Raw genomic sequence first — 16072 nt, 5'->3', positions numbered from 1 at the left:
TTCAGAATGTAACAAATATGATTAAGAAAAGCCTCACGACTCTTAAGAATATGTGATAGGGATGTCATCTTACCCTTGTGTGATCCTCAAAATGGAGGAGGAGGATGCAGTTTGAAGTGAGGACAGAAAAGTGTCAAGGCCACTTTCTTGAGCTGATCAATGTTCTCATAATGAACTTGGAACCTCAACGCACACTTGGGACACTGTAATCGTTACCCTGAGAATTTCAGGCTTCTGCAGATTGCCTTGAAGCATCGTCTCACTGAGGAACACCTGAATCCAGTCCCTGGTCCCAGAGCTTCCCAAAGCTTCATCTTGGGCCCGGCTCTGGCCCTGAAGCTCAGTGCACCTCACATTCTTCCAGGCTGCAAACAAATACCCTCTGACACGCCCAGCCTGGCTTCCACCTGTTTCTCAGCATCTTCACACACGTGGCAGCCTCCGTTGAGCCCTCAGACACCTCCCCCACCTTCCTTCTCCAGACTAAAGTCTTTTCATCTCAGGGAGCTTAAAGTCTCACACTGCTATGCTCTACCAGATTCTGATTCCACAGGCCAGGGCAGATGTGTGTATCTAAGCTTTCTAGAAGCTGTTGCGGTCGCTCTTTTGGGGCCCTGTATCCCCTAGCCTCCATAGTATCATTTAAAATGCCTCCTCATCCCGCTCCCTCATGATCCAGCAGCAGAGCACTACTTCTTACAGGACACAAACGCTTCCTTATCTCCTGCTCCCCAAGCCTGCAATCTTCTCCCTTCCAACCCAATGGACACTTGCTACTCCATTTAAGATGCCATTCTGTCCCCTTGAGGCTTCTTAATGTCTATCTCTTTGGGAGCATAGAACTAGGATTATATCCCCAAGCATTCTACATCCCACATGTGTGATGGTGTAATTCAGTGACCCTGAGCCTCAGCGTCTTTGTCTTCATTTGACCTATAATGACAACACCTGAGCCTCCCTCCTGGAGACGCCGCCACATCTGATGAGAAAATGCATTGCATGTATCTGCAACCCCCAGTGCCCAGTTACTGCCCAATGGTTCAAGATACTCATATCTCGATAATATCTGAAAAATATTTGTTGTCTCTAGTGTAGGGTTCTACTTGTAGGTCTGTAGATAATGTTTCCCAGGTTGAAGTAAAAGTTAAACTCTGGGACCCCAACTTGTTCACCTGAGAAAGTGGTTTGGAAAATCAATCCATGAGAGAAGGCCTCTTCCCAGAGGTAATTAAGCTGCTATCGGTGTGCCTGGAGAGAACAGGTGACGTTCATGTTTTTCTCAGTTTAAATCATGGTTTTGGTAGGTCCTGGCCAAATGGCAATTCTCCATTCTCACTTCCAAAGAAGCCCAGAGATGTACTTACTGCATCAAAAAAGGGTTGTCAGCATATCTCATGTTCACTTATGTGAGTCTCAGAATTGACACAATTACATTCTCTCACTTGGCAAGTTTAAGGATTAAAAGTAGCTGGGCATCAATAGCAGTTCAAAGCCATAAAAAAAAAAGTCCAGGCAAGATAGTTCATGAGATTCTTATCTCTAATTAACCACCAAAAAGCCAACAGTGGAGCTGTGGCTCAAATGATAGAACCCCAGCTTTGTACCAAAAAAAAGCGATGGGGTTGGAAGTGTGGCTCTGCTGGTAGAATGTCAGCCAGTGAGTGACCGTGTCCGTGAGTGTGAGTCCCTGTTTCAGATAGAAAAAAAATCTAAGGGCCACTGAACTATACTCCTAAGTCTTAAATGTTTTTCTTTCCTGATTTTTTTTTTTTTAGGCTTACCTCCAATTCCTTCACCTTCCAGAACAGGCTTTGCAGAATGTTCCGTGAGAGAACGCATGCGGGAGAAGCTTCAAGCAGCCAGGGTGAGCAGAGGAGACAATAAATAGTGTGATTTGGGGCTGGGAGTTTGGCCTAGTGGTTAAAGTGCTTGCCTAGCATGCACGAAGACCCGAGTTCGATTCCTTGGTACCACATACGTAGCAAAAAAAGCCGGAAGTGGTGCTGAGGCTCAAGTGGTAGAGCTCTAGCCTTGAGAAAAGTCCAAGGACAGTGCTCAGTCCCTGAGCTCAAGCCCAGGACTGGCAATCAATCAATCAATCAATCAATCAATCAATAGCTAGCTAGCTAGCGTGATTCACGCTGACTGTAGCTCTGCAAGGCTTGCCGGGCTGGCAAACTGCACAGATTTAATTCCCCTTCCATTTCCCTTCAAATTCTAAATGTGAATACAGATTTTGCATGGGCCACATGAAAATGATGGATGGGAATTCATGTCATTCTTCTCAATGAGCTCCCTGGCTCTTAAAGAGAAACATGTTTCTTACCAATTATGCTCCTACTGAGTTGGCAAGTGAGCTCTTATAGGCTTCCTGACATGACCTAATGGTAATTTTCCTGTTTTGACTTTTTAGTCCAAGGCAGAAAGTGCATTGCTGCAGGAAATACCTACCCCAAAACCCAGGAGGCTGCGAAGCCCCAGTTCCAGGGAGTTGGAGACTGAATTTGGCCCTGAGGTGAGAAATGGGGAGTCTCTTTACTTTGACAAGTGCCTTCTCTGCCAGTTACCACTCCTGTACAAAGGGACAGCTTCAGAACCAAATGCTTAGTGCTGTTTTATGAGCCAGAGACATCCTTGGTAACAATATTTAAGAGAGTCCTCTGAAAAATAAAACCTGGGGGCCAGGAGTTTGGCCTAGTGGTAGAGTGCTTGCCTATCATGCATAAAGACCCGGGTTCAATTCCTCAGTACCACATACATTGAAAAAGCCAGAAGTGATGCTGTGGCTCAAGTGGTAGAGTGCTAGCCTTGAGAAAGCCCAAGGACAGTGCTCACGCCCTGAGTTCAAGCTCCATGACTAGCAAAACAAAAGAATGAAATATTATACATTTTATTGATTCCATAAATATTGTAATATAGCCATTAGTTCTGTGACAAAGCACAGTGATAGAATTATCTTCTTTGTCAACCCAATGTAGAAAATATGGAGAGAAACAAAAATAAAATAAAATAACCAGTCTTTATATAACTACTACTTATTACTATTGTTGTTATTCTTACTGTTTAACCTACATGTATTCTCAACTATTAGAATTAGACTTTCTGCCTGATCTTGTGTTCTATTATCAGATCTCTGCAACCCCTAGGTGTCTTAGGCAAAGTCAGAATTCTCTTCTTTCTCCAAGGTTCACCTCTTGCTTTGTTTACCCAGTGTCTCATGGGCAATAGAAGATGGGGTTTCTAAAGTGGACAAGAATAGAAGGGCATCAGCAAATTGTGTAAATGACAGTCACAGCTCTATTTTATGAGGGAAAAAGACTTGCCAGAATCTTGGAAAAGTCTCCAGACAAACCATAGCATTCAGGCTTTATTCCACTCTAGAAACTCTTCCTCTATTTTTCTATTTACCCTTGCGCAATGGAATTCTCATCTGCTTCTTTCTTCACCCTCAAAACAGCACTTAGAATTCTGGAACTCATTGAGACAAACAACCTACTCCATCACTTCACATTGCATTATGAAATGTAGGTAGGAACAGAACTTTTGTGCAAGTGAGCTGGGAGCTAGCTAGTTCAGATGAGCACGACAAAATGAGAAAATCGAGAAAAGTGTAGAATTTTACGTCATTGTCCACTATACAGATTCTATGCTTATTGTAGTCAGTTATATCCCAGCACACCCTTGTTTATATTCCGGCCATTGCTTTGCTAGATTTTGTGGCATCTCACCTTAGCTGTACCAAGCACCCTTAGCTTTCATCCCAGGGTTTGTCTATTCTTCTGCAAGCACTGTGGTACCCACTGAGCCATTTTCAAGAAAACACAAAACCTACTCCCAGAAAGAAGTACCAGAGGCTCAAAAACCCCCTATAACATAAGGAACATATCTCTCCCTTTTCTATGTTCCAAGGAGATAGAACACAGAGAAACATTCTACACAGATTTCAGATGAGTCTCCTGTTTCAATCATCAGCTTTAAAATGTTCTCTTGAATTGACTTTTAAGGTTGTTCTATTTTCCCCAGTCCCCAACTCCTGTTCTTGGAATCAGTTCTCAAAATCAAGCTCAAAAAGCCCTTGCTTCAAGCTCTGATTTTCAAGTGGGCTAAAATAAAACATTTATAATCACATTTATAGTCACAGAAAATAGACGTGTAAGAAGAAAATGAATCATGGCCTTGTAAGAAGCACAAACATGGGGCCAGGTGGAGAATGTGTTGGAATATTTACATGCAACTTTAGGGCTGATTATTTAATAGATGGTTTGGAAGTTATCTTCTGTGAAATGGATAACCCACTGATCTATAGGATGAAATTGCACTTTTTGTTTGAATTCTTATTGGGGATATAGTTTTAAATTTGTTTAACCTTAAGAGAGACAAGGTTGCCAGGCACTGGTGGCTCATGCCTGTAATCCTAGCCACTCAGAAGGCTGAGATCTAAGGATTTCAGTTCAAAGCCAGCTGGGGCACTAAAGTCCATGAGACTCTTATCTTCCATTAACCACCAGAAAACTGGAAGTGGTGCTATGGTTCAAGGGATAGGGCCTGGAGCTGAAGAGCTCAGGGACAATGCCCAGGCCCAGAGTTCAAGCCCTACGACCAACAGAGGGAGAGGCAGAGAGAGAGGGGGGGAGGGAGGGAGGGGGGAGGGGGGGAGGGAGGGAGACAGAGACAGGGAGACAGGGAGACAGGGAGAGAGGGAGAGAGAGGGAGAGGGAGTAAAGTTCAGCAACCTTAACCTCCAAGTGTAATTAAAGCTTGTATTTATTTTATTCCTGTGAGTAAGATACATCAATAGTCAGAAGATATGTAGTTAAACTCTACCTTCTTTGCTTAATCAGTTATCTTTTATTTCTCCCATCGGTGTAGCCAGTTAAAGAGCTACGAGGGACACGACAAGAAGATTCCCAAAGTTATTCAAGAGTAAAGTTCCATGGTCCTGTACGAAAAATCAGGTCTAAACCTCAGGTGAGAAGTACTGTGTAATCTCAGCTGCTAGGAAGTGGAGAGCAGAACTGAGATTCAAGGCTAACTCAGGCAAAAAGGTAGAAAGACTACTTCTTAACCAATAAGCTGGGCATGGTAGTTCACACTTATGGTCTCAGCTACTCAGGAGGCCATAGGTCGAAAGAGTTCAGGCTGAGGCCAGCCTGGAAAAAATGCAACACAAGACCCTATCTATCTGTAAGATAACCAAAGCAATAGAAAAGGTGTTTGGGAGGGGGTGGGCAGGGTGGGTCAAGAAGAGTGCTGCTCAGCAAGGACAAGGCCCTGAGTTCAAATTCTAATACCACCAAAAAATAAATAAATAAACTAAAATGAGGAAGAAAGGAAGGTACCAACTTAAGAAAACTTTAAAAGAAAGGTTAAAGCTTATATAGCTCATAGTTTTGGCTATAAGAAGCTGTTCTTTGCTTTCCTCTAGGCTCCTCCTGGCTTTCCTTCTGCAGAAGAGGCCTATAACTTCTTTACATTCAACTTTGATCCTGAACCAGAAGAACCAGAGGAAAAAACCCAAATAGAAAGTAGAGATGAAAACAAGCAGGAGGAGGAGGAGGCGAGAGAGGAAGAGTCGCCCGCCCAGGGAGTAAGTACAACAATATTTCACTCCCCTTGCTATGGAGGAAGGGGAAATCTCAGGATAAATGTAGGCAGCTGTGTAGGGGAGGGAAGTAGAAGCCTGCCACTGCCTCTTAGAACCACCCACCACAACCAGAAGGCATAATCAAGAACTACTGGGAGCCACGAGAGGCCAGTTCTCATTGACTGGTAATCCTGACATCCAGCATCAGGTTGTTTCAGAACCAATCTGAGCAAAAACATCTGTGAGAGGCCTAACTCCAAACCACTACAAGGCTGGAAGTGGAGCAGTGGCTCAGGTGGTAGTAAGGTGCCAGCCTTGAGTTCAAAAGCTAAAGAACAGCACCTAGGTCCTGAGTTCAAGCCCCAGAACCAGCACAAGAACAAATAAAATATCAGCAAAAATATAAATACAAATAAACAAATTCTGATTGCTTGGAAGCCCCTCTCTGGGGTCTCCACTGCTGCTCTGAGCAGGTGCTTTTCAAATCTCCTCTGATTCAAGTGGATTTAGTCTCTCGAGATGGTTTCACATCATCCAGGAACCACTAGATTCTTCAATCTGTCTCCGCTGCGGTTTTCTCTTTGTTAGCTTTCATTGGTCCCCCAAAGCAGAGGTGGGGCCCAGGCAAAAAAGCTTAGGCATTGCTATGTCTGACCGCTCAGATATTTTTGCTTTTGGGGTATTTTTTGACATTTTATCATCTTTGAGTTATGCTGAAAGTCTGGTTGCCATGGAGACTTGCTTTCTGTTTCTCATTGGGTAGTAGATTTGGAGAAGAAACCTCAGGAGGTAGGTAGCCAGGCTGCCCCCCTTGTCTTCAGTAAAAAACGAAGTCTTTGTAGTCTTAAAGATACTTCCTGAGATGCCAGGCTTAAGTGGAGAAGGAAGAGGAAGAGAAGGCGGAAAAGGAGATGGAGGAGGAACAGAAGGAGGAGGAAGAAGACAGGAACAAGGAGGAGGAGGAGGAAAAAATGTGGTCATCACCTGTAATCGTAGCACTGTGGGGAACTGTAACCACTGTGCTCAAAATTCTTGCATACATCCGGGCACAATGGCTCATGCCTGTAATTCTAGCTACTCAGGAGGCTGAGATATAAGGATTGCAGTTCAAAGCCAGCCTGGGCTCTAAAGTCTGTGAGACTCTTATCTCCAGTCAACCTCCAGAAAACTGGGAAGTGGCCCTGTGGCTCAAGGGGTAGAGCGGTAACCTTGAGCTGAAGAGCTTAGGGACAACTCCCAGGCCCATGACCAACAAAAAAAAATCTTGCATGCATTATTTAATTTTGTCCTCTCTAAGTCCTAAGCAGGAAGCTAATTAATATCCCCATGTTACAGCAGAGAATAAGTTTTCTTAAGGTTAAGTTTTCTCAGCCCAGAGAGCAGGAAGAGACGCTGGGACTCAAACCCATGCCAACTGAGCTAAGCATGTCTCTATAGCTGTGCACTTGCTGCCTTTGTCCTTGGGATGATACTGAGCGGGAGGTTACATGGGACATAACTAGGAGCTCAAGTTCTTTAAATAAATGTCCATAGGTAAGCACTTCCAATGGAGGTCAAGCTTATTGAGATTTCAGTTGCTTTGTTTATGTCTTTCCAATCACTGTATTTTGTAGATACATAGAATAGGGAAAAACAACCAGTGAAATCCATTTGCAGAATAGGAAAGGACAGATAGTTTTTATGCTTGGGTTAAAAAAGAAACTGGTAGCTCACCAGTTCACGAGTTCATGAGACTCTGATTTTCAACTAACCAGCAAAAAGCTGGAAGTAGAACTATGGCTCAAGTGGAAGAGCACCAGTCCTGAGCAAAAGAAAGAAAAATCCACAAGCAAGAGTGTGAGGTTCTGGGTTCAGTATCAGTACTAAAAACAAGTTAAATTATTTATTCAATTTTGTTTCGAACTTGTGAGGTTTGATACATTTTGCGTCAGTAATTATTTCCCTAGGCAAATAGAATTTAAGTGTGGTTTTGCTTATTGTTTTTATCTTTTGATATTGCACAGGATGAAGAAGAGCTTCTTGGTGATGAGGATGCCGAAGAGTTCTTGTTGGGTTTAGATGGTGCAGCCCACGATTTTGTGACTGTCAGACCTGCAGAGTATGAAAGTGCTCATGTTTGGCTACAGAAAGAAAAAGAAATCCTCTTTGTCCCCAGTAGACAAACAGGTACTGCTATAGGGTCCCCCCCCCCCGTCTCCCCCCGCTCAGGTTAGACATCTTCATTCTCGTTCAGATGAAATACGGCTGCTAGATGGCCTATTTCCAGAATGGATTCTGGTTTCTAATCTGATTTCACAATCAGGAAATACACTCAAGCTGGGCTCTGGTGACTCACGCCTGTAATCCTACCTTCTCAGGAGGCTAACATCTGAGGATCGTAGTCCAAAGCTGGCCTGGGCATAAAACTTTGTGAGACTTTTATCTCCAATTTACCACTAGGAAAATGGAAGTGGTGCTGTGACTCCAGGGCTAGGCCAGTAGCCTTGAGCTGAAGAACTCAGGGACAACACCCAGGCCAAGGGGTATGGTGGTAGCCTTGAGCTAAAGAGCTTTCTACTTCTGGTTGGGAGGGGAGGGAAGGAAACTTGAGCATCTTGATAGCATTTTTTTGGAAGACTTACTTTCTACTTCCGGATGGGAGGGAAGGAAACTTGAGCATCTTGATGGGATTTCCTTTTCTTTTTTTTGTAAGAAGGATTTATCCTGCTCTGTCTAGGATGACAAGCCTGAGCCACCAGTGTCCAGCTCAGAGAAATGTTTTCATTTACAAAGTTATAGCCTTACCTACCCCCTCATATAATCCTCCTAAGAAGCTGGGGAAATAAAAACCATGATCTCTTTGTACACAAGGAAGGAAGTGTCTGGCCTGAATTCATGCAGCCAAAGCAAAAATAGAGCGAAAGCATACACCATTCGCTTAAAATATTACCACATTCTTCCCCACAAGCCGCACCCAGAAGAGTAAGAACGTAGTAATTCCTGAATTATTTGCATCTGTGATTCTCCAACATGCTATTTGCAAATGGACCCGTTTACCTTCTGGCCTCTGCGAATTTGCAAAGTGGGTAGTTTCTAAGAACTATAATGACATCTCAGCTGGATATGTTAACTCACCAGAAAGCTGTCTGCTGGTTGAGCCTGGCCCTGACGTTCGTTATGTTTTGTGAACTTTCTAGTGCCGACCTATAAAAAGCTTCCTGACAATGTGCAGCCCAGGTACCTGGAAGACGAAGGCCTTTACATCGGAGCCAGACCCGAAGTGGCCCACACCAATCAGAACATCATGGAGAACAGGCTGCTGAGGCAGGAGCCAGTGAGTGGGGTCCTGTCCCTCCCTCCAGAGGAGCCAGGCTCTGGACAATTGCTTCCCCACCCCCCTCTCCTCTTGAGTTGTGTAAAGAAAGTAGCTCCTGTTTTCCTCTCTTGCACTCAATCTCCCAGTACCTCTAGTGATTTTCAAAGACAACATCTCAGCCACTCAAAACTCATCTCCTGCTACCTAGATCTTGGCCTCTGCTAAATGAGGCATGGGCAATCTTTTCTCAGTTCACCAATCATGGGTGTGGTGGTATTGGGGCTTGAATTCAAGGCCTCACATTTGTTGGGGTTTTTTTTTTTTTGGCCCAAGGCTGGTGCTCTTCTACTTGAGCCACATTCCTATTTCTGGCTTTTTGCTGGTTAGTTAGAAATAAGAGTCTCACAAATCTGTCTTCCCAGTCTGGCTTTGAATCATGATCCTCAGATCTCCACGTCTTGAGTAGCTTAGAGTCGCAGGTGTGAGCCAGTAGGGTCTAGCTCACATTTGAACCATTTGATGGGTTGTGGGGATGAAGGATTTTATGGTAAAGTCATCATGGAAGTATTAGTTAAAGTTCAGTTTTCACTGGAAACAGAAGCATTTCAAGTGCTATTGAGAGAGGAAGAGGTACATAAAATGTATCATCAACAAAGAATTTTCTTTCAAGTGTAATTGGCTTTCTGCAGCACTTTGTATCCAAATGAAGGAATACAGATATTGCTCTCTTATTCTTCATCCACAGGAGAGAAAGTGGTTTGGAGATGATGGCCGAATCCTGGCCCTACCCAGTCCGATCAAGCCATTTCCCTCAAGGCCACCACTGGCAACCCCAGCACACGGTGTCAAGGCAGAACTTGAAACTCTGTATAAAAAGGTAAAATCACACCCTACCCGTACCATTTTAATTCAATTTAATACATAAATTTGAAATTGCTTGGCTTCTTGGGTGGCTTAGTGAGGAATTGCCTTTTTTTTTTTCCATCATGGGGCTTGGATTCTGGGCCTGGGTACTGTCCCTGAGTTCTTCAGCTCAAGGTAATTGCCCTACCCCAGGAGCCACAGCTCCATTTCTGGTTTTTAAGTGGTTAATTGGAAATAAGAGTCTCATGGACTTTAGTGCCAGAGCTGGCCCTGAACCTCAATCCTCAGATTCCAGCCTCCTTAGTAGCTAGGATTACAGGTGTGAGCCACCTAGCCCAAAGAATTTCTAACATTCTACTTTAAAGTGAGGTTGTTATTGTTGTTGTTTGTTAACACCTCACTATTGTGCACATAAAGAACAAAAGGCAGGCATGTACAAGTGACTCTGCTCACTTAATCCTTTCTGTAAAAACTGAATTCAATTTCTAGCCAAGAATGGCCATTTGCATGAAGAACACATTTATTTGCATATGTAGTCTACAAGGACACATATTCATCCTGCTTCTTTTGCTTCTCTTTTTTCAGTCATCATAAATTTGATGCTCTGATTAGAGATTTGTTATCCTTACAAATCCTCTCTCTGTCTCCCTGTCTCACTCTGTCTGCCTCAGCCTTGCTGTCTATCTCTCTGGCTGTGTGTGTGTGTGTGTGTGTGTGTGTGTGTGTGTGTGTGGTTTGAACCCAAGTCCTGTGCTCTCATTTGGCTTTCTGGCTCGTGAAGGCCAATTTCTGGCTTTCTACCACGTAAGTTGCACTTCCAGTCTAATTCAAGATGGAGTTTCATTAGACTAGGTTGGCTTTGAACTGTTGATCCTCTATCCTCCTGAGCTCTCAGGACGGTAGACAGAAGCCTCTAGGCCCCTGCTGCAAGCTCATTTTTAATATAGTCTCCTAGCCTCTGTACAAAGCTGCCTGACCTGAGTGATTTGATGTTGTTCTTCAACCTCTCTGTGCCTCCATTTCTTCATTTGTGAAAGAGTCTCAAGACGCTTAGGCAGATTGAGTGAGATAATACATGTGGATTCGTTTGCATTGTGCTGCTACAACAAAATATCTGAAGTTGGATACTTTGGGAGGAAGAAGGATGTTTGAGCTCATAGTTCTAGGGTTTTACCCACATGGTACAGAGAGCTGTGTGCTCGGTGCCCTCACCACCGGGGAGCGTGCACAGGAAGGCTTGCATCTTGAGGCAGGCAGAAGCCAACACAAATAAACGAGCTTGACAAGAACTTGTCGACTCCACAACCAGCATCAGATGGATCCTTCTGAGAGTGGTACGCTGTGATCTGATCACCTTCTCCCACCCCTTAAAAAGTGGTCACCACCTCCCTGGGGAGCCAGCCACCAGCATGGGGAAACTTTAGGACAAACTCAAACAATTTTTTTAAAGCATAACAACATTTAAATGGTTAAAACAGAGACTCCTAACGTTGTTATAAATACGCTTGTTCTTTCTCATAATTAATTAATTACTTTGGGGGGACTGCTTCCTGTCAGAAACTTTTATAAATTTAAATGTCTATTATTTCCATGCTGATAAAGTAAAACAGCATGTAAGAGGTAAAAATGACCCTTGTAGAAAATAAGATGAAGAGCAAGTGAGAAAATCTGAGTATGCTCGTGCAGTCTTGCTAGTGTGTGATTTGGGCTCAGTTCCTTGGCCTCCCTACAACTGTAGAAAAGTCAAACTCGTTGTACTCTTGTCAGGCCTTTTTGGGTGAGGAGTAAGATGACATATGACTATGCCCTTTGTTAAAATTGTAGACTTCTATAACACAGTAGAGTTACAGAGAAGTAGCCGTGATGGCTGCTTTGTACAGCAATATGTACCTGCATGTAGATTTGCAAAACAAGAGTCAGCATAAGCTTCAGTCCATGAGGAATATACCATCTATCTGGATAGATGTCAAGAATGTATGATTTAATGAGTGCTCTAGACAGTGTGAATTCATACACCCACCAGATGTTCATCGGTCCATCCTGGCATCTCTCCATCCATCTCCCACAGGAAACACTGGTGGAGTGAAGCACAAGACCGTGAGAAAAAAAAATAGGAAACAAGAATAATTAATGTGGAGAACAGGGCATGGAGGAGTAAACTAATCTGTCTCCTTTAGAAATTATCAACTAATTTGCAAAATGCACTGGAATGAAAGAGGCCACATGGCCACTTTATTTACTAACTTTAAACGTTGTGCTCTAAGTAGAGAGTTTCTATCCTTACAAATCATGTCTTTCTTCCTCTCTTTCCCTCTCTCTCCCCAGCTCTCACCATGTGTCTGTGTGATTTGGTGATTTAAAACTTAGCCTCATGCTCTCATTTAGTCAGCTGTCTAATGCTGAAATCTTACCTGGTTATGTTTTTCTTTTTAAAAAAAATTGCTTTAAATCCACTCATCCTGTATTTTGCATCTCATGTCTGAACAGACCTTCCACGTAGGAGTCTTTGACATGATGTAGGAGCAGAGAAAGCAATAAAAGGCAGAGTTGGTTTTGGTCATAAATTGTTCACTCTTCTCTTTCTTGCTTTCTATGCTGAAAGTAACTTGGTAGCCCAAGACTGGATTCTATTCCTCTTCTTAATTGTAGCATTAATCAATGTCTCTATACATAAAAATCATCCCAGCTGGGCACCTGTGGCTCGTGCCTATAATACTAGCCACTCTAAGAGGCTCAAATCTGGAGATTTCCGTTCAAAGCCAGTCCCAGCAAGGACTATCTGTGGGATTCTTATCTCTAGAAAATTACCAAAAAGCCAGAAGTGGAGCTATGGCTTAAGTGGTAGAGCACTAGCCTTGAGCAAAGAACTTAAGGAGAGCACTCTGAGTTCAAGCCCATGACCAGCACAAAAACAAACAAACAAAAAAAACTGAATATTCTGCTGGTTTGTTTGGGTTTTTTTTTGCCAGTCCTGGGCTTGAGCTCAGGGCCTGAGCACTGTCCTTGGACTTTCTCAAGGCTAGAGCTCTACCACTTGAGCCTCAGCACCACTTGCAGCTTTTTTCTACGTATGTGGTACCGAGGAATTGAACCCAGGTCTTAATGCATGCAAGGCAAGCACTCTACCACTAGGCCAAACTCCCGGCCCCATATTCTGCTGTTTCTAAATTAAAAAGAGCACCTTAAAGTGAGAGAAATACAAAAAAGGGATTCAATACCATGCAGAGAAAAAAAAGGAGGTAAGCTCCAAATTTAACACACACACACACACACACATACACACAAATGTAGGACTGTGGCCTTGGGAAGGCTTTGTACCTCTTGGGAAGCCACAGAAATGGAGTTGAGCTTAAGAGTTTAAGGCAGAGATGGGAACATGCAATAATGCATATTTGGGAAAGCAGATATTGCACGTAACCATTCTGTGCTGTGGTTGCTCACTCACACCAAGTAGAGTGCAAGCTAGAACTTGAGAGCCACACCCGAGTGAGCTCAGAATGCTGGAAAACCTCCAGGAAAAGGGAAAGACAAGGCAAGAACTAGCAGACGCAAGCAGCAAGTGACATTTCACTATAGATATGAATTTCATTGTATACTTCTTTGTAAGTGGAAAGCTTTTAATTCATCCGGGTATCTAGATGGTCATAAAATACATAGGGGCTACATAAAGACTGAAAGTTTCTTACACAAGCCAGATGCCAGCAGCTCACACCTGTAATCCTAGTAACTCAGAAAGTTGAGATTACTAGGATAATGATTTGAGTCTAGCCCAGACAGAGAGGTCTGAAGAGACCCCCTCTCCAAGTAATTAATAAAAGTCAGGCTGGAGGCATGGCCCAAGTGGTAGAGCAAAAGTTAAACAAGCAATTGCCAAGCAAGTACAAAACTTCCAATGCCAATGCAGGTTATAATTGAACACTTTTATCTGAATGGAAAAGAAAAGAAATAGGCTTCCATGATGTAGCCTCAAGTATAAGAACACCAGTGACCAGTACTCATGTCTCACAGGTCATGCAAGCTAGCTGCTTCAACTCCTGGTGAAAACAATGTCTAGATTTATATTCATTTCCAATGTGACACCACTCCCTTGAATCTTCATGGGAGTCCTGAGACTTTTCTTTCCCATTAACTACCAAAAGAAGCTGGAAGTGAAGTTACAGCTCAAGTGGTAGCTTTTCTTTGAGCAAAAAGCTAAGGGATAGAGCCCAGGTCCTGATTTCAAACCCAAGTACCTGTACAGAAACAAAAACAAAACACCTAGACACTATGTACTCATAATCAAGCATCTTATATGTGACAGGACAATAAGAGGAGATATTTTGCATCTGACTGCTTTTCCTTTGGGGACTAGCACAACACTAGCTACCAAGTATTTTAACAATGCTCTTCTCTCTGGCAGGCAGTGAAATATGTCCACAGTAGTCAGCATATGATTGGCTCTGGAGATCCTCCTGGAAATTTCCAACTGGACATTGATATTTCTGGGCTAATCTTCACTCACCATCCTTGTTTCAGCCGAGAACATGTTTTGGCAGCCAAGCTGGCACAGTTATATGACCAGTACCTTGCAAGGCACCAGAGAAACAAGGCAAAATTTCTTACTGATAAGGTACCTGTGATTTCCGTACTTCTTGTTGATGAGATTGATGGATTGATTTGCTTCCAGAAGCAAAAATGTTTCTCCTTTTTTCCTATGTGAATTCTGTCAAGGGTGGGTGAGACATTGCCCTCCCCAAAAGTATACAAATCTTTTTCATTTAACAAGCCCAGAGTCTTCCTTAAAATGGAAGACTTGTGCTTAGCATCCAGTTTCATGCCTGTAATGCTAGCTACTCAGGAAGCTGGGATCTGAGAATGGAAGTTGGAGGTCATGTGGGCAGAAAAGTCTGGGAGACTCTTAAATTAACCAGCAAAAAAGTCACAATTGAGGTGTGACTCAAATGATAGACAGCCTTGGGCAAAAAAAAAAAATTCCAAACCAATAAAATGAGAGTGTGAAGCTCAGTACTGGCACAAAAAAAGTAAACAAGGAAGTTTTGTGTGCAGCAGGGTACATTGCGAGCGAGCCAAGAGAACCCAGTCATGAGAAGGAATACCAGAAGGAAGACATGGGACTATGCCTGCTGATGTGATCTCAGATCCTGGGACTACAGGTGGCCTGAGAATCAGTGTCCTTAGAGATTGTCACTTTCTGAGTATTTGCCCATACTGTTAGCACCGAAATGCAAGCTAGCTGCTTCAACTCCTGGTGAAAACAATGTCTAGATTTATATTCATTTCCAATGTGACACCAGTCCCTTGAATTTTCGTGGGAGTTTGGACTATAGACAATTTTTATCTTGTGCTCTGACTTTAAAACCTTCATGCTCAATAAAATATCACGATAATTCCTGTTCAGAGACTACACTTTGATGAATGTTGACATTGTAGAAAAATACCATCAGGAGATATCAAGAACCCAGAAAAGCCTGCTGCTAGCTTCAAAAGTAAATGTGTATCTGAGACATACACCGAGAAGTACTTTGTTGTGACCAGCTTGATTATCCAGACTGTAGAAAAAGATGGACAAATACTATTCGTTATTATGCCAGAATTTTTTTTGAGAAAGGTGAAATAGTTAATTGTCTAGCAGAGTTTATCTTGGTGAAAGTTTAGATAAAGGCCAGGCAATGGCTCACGTCTGTAATCCTACTCAGGAGGCTGAGATCTGAGGATCAAGGTTCAGAGCCAGCCCAGGCACAAAAAGGACCTGAGACTCTTATCTCCAATTAACCTCTAGAAACAGGGAAGTGGGGCTTGGCTCAAGGGTAGGGCAATAGCCTTGAGCTGAAGAGCTCAGGACAGCGCCCAGACAGGGTTTAAGCCCCATAACCCACAAATCTAATATCCATTTACATAATGCACACACTATTTTCCCCTGAATCTGTCTAGTGCATTGCTTATAAGGAATAGAATTTCTAACACAACACTTATACCCATATCTTGTCAAGCTCCAAGCTCTGAGAAATGCTGTTCAGACTGGCCTCAACCCAGAAAAGCTACATGGGTCACTTGATACTACCCAAAAAACCATCAATGAATATAAGTCTGAAATTCGGTGAGTAAAGTTGTTCACTAGAATGACTGTTTTTCTTTCCCTGTTAGATTTCAAGATTTTTTTTTCTGGAATGCCCTGACTACATGTGGGATTATGCCAAATAAAAATAGATAGATGCATCATGTTGTGACAGTTTAGAGTCTAAAACTAGGAAGCAGCTATAATCTTAGCTACCTATAATCTTAGCTACTCAGGAGGCGGGGATCTGAGGATCATGGGTTGAAGCCAGTTT

General features: G+C 43.0%; 1 protein-coding gene across 2 annotated transcripts in view; it reads left to right on the top strand.

The window, feature by feature from the left end:
* Nucleotides 1–16072, top strand: part of Cc2d2a (coiled-coil and C2 domain containing 2A) — a 71248-nt gene that overhangs the window by 6765 nt on the left and 48411 nt on the right. For both annotated transcript variants that reach the window (XM_090343815.1, XM_090343813.1), the window contains exons 3-11: nucleotides 1776–1864; nucleotides 2414–2515; nucleotides 4870–4968; nucleotides 5426–5587; nucleotides 7588–7750; nucleotides 8761–8897; nucleotides 9625–9756; nucleotides 14143–14352; nucleotides 15734–15840. In XM_090343815.1, coding sequence (XP_090199941.1) covers nucleotides 1776–1864; nucleotides 2414–2515; nucleotides 4870–4968; nucleotides 5426–5587; nucleotides 7588–7750; nucleotides 8761–8897; nucleotides 9625–9756; nucleotides 14143–14352; nucleotides 15734–15840 — 1201 coding nt within the window. The remainder of the gene's footprint in view (nucleotides 1–1775; nucleotides 1865–2413; nucleotides 2516–4869; nucleotides 4969–5425; nucleotides 5588–7587; nucleotides 7751–8760; nucleotides 8898–9624; nucleotides 9757–14142; nucleotides 14353–15733; nucleotides 15841–16072) is intronic.

Source organism: Megascapheus bottae, chromosome 13, assembly GCF_031878675.1.
Source record: "Megascapheus bottae isolate mThoBot1 chromosome 13, mThoBot2.hap1, whole genome shotgun sequence".
NCBI lineage: Eukaryota > Metazoa > Chordata > Mammalia > Rodentia > Geomyidae > Megascapheus > Megascapheus bottae.
Note: the sequence above shows the minus strand (reverse complement) of the source record. Positions and strands in the feature narration are given on the sequence as shown.